This window comes from Falco punctatus, assembly GCF_963210335.1.
Source record: "Falco punctatus genome assembly, chromosome: 6".
Taxonomy (NCBI): domain Eukaryota; kingdom Metazoa; phylum Chordata; class Aves; order Falconiformes; family Falconidae; genus Falco; species Falco punctatus.
Window position 1 is genome coordinate 91,076,059 of NC_137585.1, and position 7,810 is coordinate 91,083,868.

Consider the following 7,810-nt stretch of genomic DNA (forward strand, 5'->3'; position numbering starts at 1 on the left):
CTTTGAAAAAATCTAGGAATTCTTTGAAAAGAGGAAACTTAAATCAAAGATGAAGCTTCTGGGAGTATCATCTCCTAAAAGTTCAGCAGTCAGTTTAGATCTCCTCAATCTATATGTTGTTAATCAGATATCAAACAAAAAAGACAACACTGGTGAGTTTAGTGTAACAGTGTTCTTACTTCACAGTTAACAGGATCAGTTATCCTTAACTATTACTGCTATTATTTTAGCTCTTGTTCTTCCGCTTATAATTTAAAGCTCAAATAAGTCTTGTTTTATTTTTAAAATAAAAGATTGTATGTATATACAAAAATTATGGTTGAATAAAGTCAGGCTGTTAGAGGACTCAAATAACTTTGGCAACTGCCTACTTCACCTTTAAAGCCTTGTACACTTATGCACCACCTTCCTCATTCCTTTCATTAATTTTACCCTATATCCATTTCTTTTTCCCTTTTCCATTTTCATAACTTTTGGGGAGCATTTGGAATAGTCTGTCAGTTCTACACAGAGTATCTTTCTTAAAATCCATTATTAAACTCCTAAAAAAACTCTACAACCTGAATCTTAACTCTTTACATGTAGATGTGGTGCTTAAGGATGTGGTTGGACTTGATGATCTTTAAAGTCTTTTCCAACCTAAAAGGTTCTATGATTCTATGAATCTTATCCTCTGTGACATATTCGTAATCCAGATTGTAGAGAATTTGTTGTCCAATGCTCAGGAAGATTAGAAGGTGACTGAGGAGGGCAACAGAGCCTGTCTACACACAGTAGCAGACTGTAAATAATGTTATACTACAATGCCATTTAGAACAAGAGCTCTTGCATTGCTAGTAACAAAGAAAGCAAAAAATATGGCTTTAAATGGATTAAGAAACCTAAACAAACAGGTTTTGGACTCTAATGAAAATTCAGGAAGCTCCAAACTTTCTCCAAGCCCAGCGCTGACATTTTAAGTATTTTCATTGCAGAGAACATGAGAAAGCCAGTCCACGTTGATATCGCTAAAGATGTGAAAATACCTGTTAGGAGGCACAACATAGAGCTTCCAATGTCACCACTACGTACACAACATATGTCAAACTTAGATGACATCCAGAACAGGTACTTACATAAAACAGGCAGTAGTTAAGCTATAATGAAGAGGTGTTTCATGATGGTCTTATATTTGGGGTATTAAGTGAACACAGATCATTCTAAGAAGAAAATTTACAGTCAGTCCTGGCATTCCAGTGATACTCTTACTATGAGAGAGTAAATAAATCTATGCTAAATAAAAAACCTGTACAAGAAGCTGAGAAATTTTTTTAAAAATAATTTTTCTTTGCTCATGTCAGGTACATACGCTAAGTTTATCTTACAGAGCAGGCTATTCAAACAGCATTTTCCACTTAACACTGTTTTCCCATCCAACATCAGACAACCTAAAGTGACTGACTCACATGCTGGCTGCTTCTAACTGCTAGAAAGAATCAGGCCTTTTTAGGATGTGTGGAAAAATACTCTTAAATTATTTTGAAATTAATATTCAGAATGTTTTTAATCTTACAGATCTTATATCTTGTACTTCATAGGCTGTTTTTATTCATTTTGCAAGGTTACAAAAGCAAGTATTGGACAGCAGAAGGCAGCATCTCTCAGAGAAAGTAAAATATCAGCATAATGTAAGTAGGATTATTGTTATCAGTGTTGTAAAGCTAAAAATGTGCAGCAATGACTGTATTTTTAAGTGTTTTTTTTCAAAAAGTGACAAAATTTCATGGATACTGAAAGATATAAAGACTTCCTCTTGAAGGCTATATTGATATATTATTTGCCAGTCATATTTTATATTTGTTCCTGCTATTTCTAAAGTATTTCCTGAAAAGCTCACCTTGTTTTAGGAATTTTCAAAAATATTTAAGAATATCTGTGCTGTAAGCTAGTCAGAAAGGACAGAGATTATGGGAAAGAGACTGAGGCCAACAGCAGGTAAATTACAAACAATATGCAGAAATGTGAAATGATGAAATGTGAGAAGCATAGACAGAAGTGAGTCTGTAAGAGGAACTTAAGAGAACTTTAAGTAGATACAGTTGGGAAGTTCAAACACTCATTGAGGTTACAGTCGAAAACATTCTTTAGATGGAATTTGGGCTTCCCACCCCCCCACTCCCCCCTTCCACTGTTGCGTAAAAAACCTGACTAGACAACAAAAAAGTAAATGTGTTAGAAGACACTTAGTTTAGGTTAATTAGACCTGCTTGATAATATAGCTCCACTGACTCCTGCTGCTCATATCAGATAGGACTGAAGAAAAGATGCTTGTGGAAGATGCTTACATGGTATTGTTCTGCATGTTCTTGGTCCATTCATAATGCCAAAGCATGTTTTCCTAGAGTGAGAAAGACAGATGTTTTTCTAGTGTTAGAAGTTCCTTTCTTTTGAGTCAGGAAGACTTATTTTGTACAGGTGAAAAGTTCAGCTGGCTAACGTGTTTCAGCCAAGATTGCCATGAGCTACCACTACTTTTCTGGATATCACATTAAGTCAGCCTTCCCTTATGACTATTTTTCATCTGTTTCTCAAAGACAGAGAGAACATATTTCAGATTTAGTGTGGTCAGAAATAATGAATCAAAATGATACCTAAGTTTCTCCTCAACCTCCATTTGTATGGATAGATTTACATCAGTTCATCAAAACACATCATAATGCAGGGCGCACACACAGAAAGCTAGCTAATTTAATGTATCAATCAAAAAAGGAAGTCTAAGGCCTGTGTGTTGCAAAGGGCTGTTTTTAAGTCTTCATAAATTGAAGTATATCCAATTTAAGAAATTAAAATACATCCACTTTATTAAACAGAAAGAAAGGCTATAAAATTATATAATTTTCAGCTTTCTGGAGACTCACAGTTTGGTGGTACAAAGATTTTGTGCAATTAATATACAAGGCTTTTTCAGTCCATTAGTAGTTTGTGCTGCTTTCACTGGATAAACTGGATTACAGGCATTACTTCCATGTAGCTGTGGATACAGTGATATTTCATGAGTTTTGCCTTCACATTTTTCATGTTCTGATCTACTTGTGGTACCATTGTTGGTATCACAACATGCTAGAGTTCTCTTTACAATAGAATGGAGTGAAATATTTTTCATTTTACCACTTAAGAACCAAGTCAGCTTTACCTACACATCTAAAGCTAAAAATATATTTATACCCATCAGTCCTCAGGATAACATTTGTATGTATGCTTCAACTTAAGTAGGTACTTATGTGTTTCACTGAAATAAGCCCTTATTACCTTATGTTTTTAATGAAAATATTGTATCAGAATCCATGAAAATTTTCTCTTGTGTATGGTATATGTGCAGAGATGTAAAAGATATGAAAAGGTTTGATTACTTTGAACTTTATGCTTACATCAAAACAGTTTTAGATAAGTAAAATACCTCTTTGCTATGTTTTGTCTAGTTATCACAGGTAACAGAATTAATGTATGCTGACTCCAGTATGAAACATGAAGACAACATAACAAGAGCTTTTAGTGCCTCTCCATTGCCCTTTACTGATTTTTGGTCCTCTAACTGTACACAACTCTCAGAAGAAAATTTCAACACAAACTTAATGGGCAACACTTGGGAACAGACCTATGAAGAGAAGCTGCAAAACCAGGTTTGGTTAATATTTAGTCATTTCCACAGAATTATTTTAAATTAACTTTCATTTATTTGGGATGTAGAATTAATGTAATGGCGAAGGTAATTGTGAATGATTAACGTTTCTTGTATGCTGCTGGCAATGAATATTGCATATATACAAATATATTTCTTTCACTGTTATGAAATACACTTAACTTGAGCTTTTGTTCATTGAGCTTTCAGTATCGCTGATATCTGCAGAAAGAGTGAGTCACATACCGCTGGCTTTCTTTTGTTTCTGGCTTGTAAAGTTGGTTAAAGAAAGCTGAAATGTATATACTATTATAAATACAGCTTTCTTAAATGTACAATTAATTTAACTGGTTATCGTATGATCCCAGGTGATCACCATGACCTAATTTGTAATCATACACTGTCTTAGTAACATAGTTCTTACAGTATTCTCAATGCTCCCAAAAGGATTGAGAAAAGCCTGCTGTTTAATTCAAGTTAAGTTTAAGAAATGATTGAAAGTTATTTCTTCTGATGCCTGTTACTATTTTTTTCTTCTTGTTAACTTTTGGGTTCTTAAAAGAATCATCCTTAGAAAAGTAATAGCAAATATAATATTTATAAAATATATTATTTATTGAAAATAATTAAACAAATTCTACATGTATTACCAATGATATTTTAAAGTCTTGAGGTGAGGAAGGAGTACTTCAGGGCTTCAGAAAGGGAGATGTTGAGTTGTTCAGGGAACAGGTAAGCACAAATCCACAGGAAGCTGACCTGGAGGGAAAAGGCGCCCAAGAAATATGTTTTCAAAACACAAGGCCAGTCCACCTCAATGTGCAAGAGAACGAGTATGTTCTGGAGGCCAGTTTGGCTAAATCGGGGAACCCCTGACTCAGCTCAAATACGAAAAGGAGGTGTGGAAGGAGGGATGGGCAACCCAGGAAGAATATAAAAGCTTCCCCTGAGCTTGGAGGGGTGGCGTTAGGATGGTCAGAGCTGAAACTCACAAGTGTGAGAAGGGCACAAAGGAGGGCTTCTATAGGTGTGTAATCAGCAAAAGGAAACCAAGGAAAATGCTTTCCACTGCTGTATAGACTTGAGACCCAGTGACAAAGGACATGGAAAAGTCTGAGGCACTCAAAATCTACTTTGCTTCAGGCTTTTCTGATAAGATTGCTCACTGTCATATCTTCAAGCTCAGTAGAGAGATTGGGGGAGAGTGGTGCAAAATAGTATTGAAGGAACAAGTCAGGGAATCCTTAGTAACCTAGAGATAAAGAAATATATGGCACTGGACAGGGCACGTCCAAGTATATTGAGGGAGTTGAATGACACCACTGGAGGGCAGATGTCTATCATCTTTGAAAGACTGTGGTGATCAGGAAAGCTTTTGAATGTCAAGAAATACGCAAATGTTATGCCCATCTGCAAAAATGTAAGCATTATCGGGGGAAGTATCATCTCGCCTCTGTCCCTGAAATGGTTATGGAGCTAGACCAATTCCAAGGTACATGAAGAACAAGAAGGTGACTGGGAACAGCCGTCATAGATTTACCAAGGCTATACTGTGCCTGATGAACTTGATTCTCTTTTACTAGCTCTATGAATAAAAGAGAGCAGCAGATAATATTTACCTTGACTTTAGGAAGGCTTTTGATAAGGTTTCCCAATTAAATCCTGGTACCCAAAGTAGGGAGGTATGAACCAGATGAGCAGATAGTAAGATGGGTAAAAAAATGGCTTTTAACTGTCATGCTCAAAGTCTAATTGGCAACAGATCAGTAATGGCAGGGATCCCCAAAGATTAATAATAAGTCCAGTCCATCTTCATTAGAGAACTGGACAGTGGGACAGAATGCACCCTCAGCACCTCAACAGGTTCATGTATGACACCATATTGACAGTGATCATTACAGCAGCAGGGCTGCTAATCAGAGGGATCTTGACAAGCAGAAGGCAACCAGGAACTACACAGAGTTTAACACAGGGAAATACAAAGCCCTGCACCTTGAGAGAAATAACCCCATACATCAGTGCACGTGGCGGCTGATTGAGTAGGCAGTAATCTTGCAGAGAAGGACCTGTGGGTGCCGGTGGACAAGTTTTATAAGTTGGCAGTGCACCCCTGTAGCAGCAAATGCCAACTACACAGAGGGCTGTATTAGAAAAAGCATACCCAGCAGTCAAAAGCAAGTGATAACTTCCCTCTGAGCAGCATACATGAGAACACATCTGAAATATTGTGTCCAGTTTTGGGACCCCCAGTAGAGAGAGATCAACAAACTGTAGGAAGACCAATGAAGTGCCACAAAAATTTTTAGGGAATTGGAGCACACGATGAATGTGGAGAGACTGAGCGAAGAGGGCTTTCATAGCCTGGGAAAGAGAAAGCTGTGGGGGCGTGGGGCAAACTAACTGCTGTCTTCCACAGTCCAAACAGAGTTACAGACAGGACAGAGCCTGAGGTATGCGGTGCAATGGCAAGATGTAAAAGCCACAATTTTCAACAATGGGAATTCTGTTTGTATAGGAAAAAACCATTGTCAGAAAAGTAGCTAAGAACCAGATGAGGCCCTCCAAAAAGGTTGTGGAATCTCAGTCCTGAACAATCCTGAATGATCTAGCCTTGAAGCTGGCTCTGCTTTGAGCAGGTTGGACTAGGCATCTCTTTAGGTCCCTTCCAGACAACAGCTTTCTATGATTATGTGATCTTCAGTGGAACTTCAGCTTGTTACAGTCTATCAAGCTTGTTCATTCTATGGGAGGATGGGGTGCTAAAAGGACATTTTGCATATTAACAGTGATGGGCAAATATGGAAAAGTATGAGTACAGAACTCAGTTTGGCTGTAAGGTTTGGGTTTCTACTATGAAGATAAAAAAAAGTAAAAATAGTGGAGAAACATATATATTGTTTGTAAACCCAGCTTTAAAGTTTTAAACACTATAACTATTATGTATATTCAGAGTTTGACAGCTGCTACTGTTTCCTCAGCCAGGAAATAGTTCTGATCAAGACCCTTGGATTACAATACCTCCAAGCCAGTGCATTTTCAGGAAGTCTGATACAATGCCTCCGGAGCTGTTTAAGCCATTGCATAGGTAGGCAATGATTTTTCATTCAAGAGAGAAATAACAGTCAAATTTAAGAAAATGCTAAGATAATGTGAAGGTTATTGCTACTTGATTTTTCACTGATTTTTGGTGCTTTTCAAATAAACAGAAATTGAAATTATATGGAAAGACTGAAGATAGTAAGCTATTTAAATTTGCTGAAAGAAAGCAAAATTTAATTTTAGGCAGGTGCTTGGAACCATAATCTATTTTTCACAACATCACAAACATGATGGTGTTACTGAATTCACCCTGAGCGAGAAGCACAGATTTACTAAGAGGCCCAGGGAGGGTAGCTACCCCAGCTTTCATGAGTCACTGTTGCAAGTGTCTGATGACCTTGATGTTGTAGCAATTGAGCAGCTTCTCCACCTACATTGTTTACATTTGGGATTCCAGGAACAAAGCATTTTCTTTCCTTCTGTTTCATATATGATCCTACTACAGCTGTTATTTATTTATTTTTTTAGAATTGGTTCAAAAGTACTTTTATGAGAATACACACTTTGTTTTTAAAAGAAGGGATAGAAGACTAGAATATATTTCTTTTTGTATGTGCTGATTAAAAATCTTTTTAATCACAGAAGGTTAGGGCCAGACATATTTGTACTGAACATTTTATTTCAGTTTATTTCCAGGGGCTCTTGCCTTGGATCTAGTGGTATTACAAGCCTAATCTTTCTTCACTCTTTTCATTCTGTAAGTCTGCCATCTGGTTGAAAGTACCTGTCAGTCAGTCTCTAGCTTTGACTGGATAGAGCCATAAAAGGGCCATATATTATTTTGCTGTTCCTGAAGTACCTACAAACTGTTTGCCTGGGGAGTCAAGTGACTGATAAGCTCACTGACCACATCATAACTAGATGAACACATCAGCTTCCTGTCTTAGTGCCTTAACTTTCTCTTTCTCTCTTCTCCCAGCTTTGCCTGGCTTTCTCCAGCAAAACCTAAAATGGCAATAACATTCACCTTGCTGTATATCTTGGTGAATTTCTGATTAATATCTTTACATTAAAGCCTTTTGTAACCTTATCTCGCCTACACCTCCTCTTTCA

The 7,810-nt window shown here is 37.0% G+C and overlaps 1 protein-coding gene across 1 annotated transcript; it reads left to right on the top strand.

Annotated features, from left to right (window-relative positions):
* Nucleotides 1–25: 25 nt before the first annotated feature.
* On the top strand, nt 26–1,135 carry LOC308065519 (regulator of DNA class I crossover intermediates 1-like; the record flags this gene model as incomplete). The annotated part of the gene is made up of 2 exons (XM_080391579.1): nt 26–185; nt 912–1,135. The coding sequence occupies exons 1-2, from the start codon at nt 50–52 to the stop codon at nt 1,133–1,135; spliced, it is 360 nt and encodes a 119-aa protein (XP_080247705.1). The 5' UTR covers nt 26–49.
* Between the last annotated feature and the right edge of the window lie 6,675 nt (nt 1,136–7,810).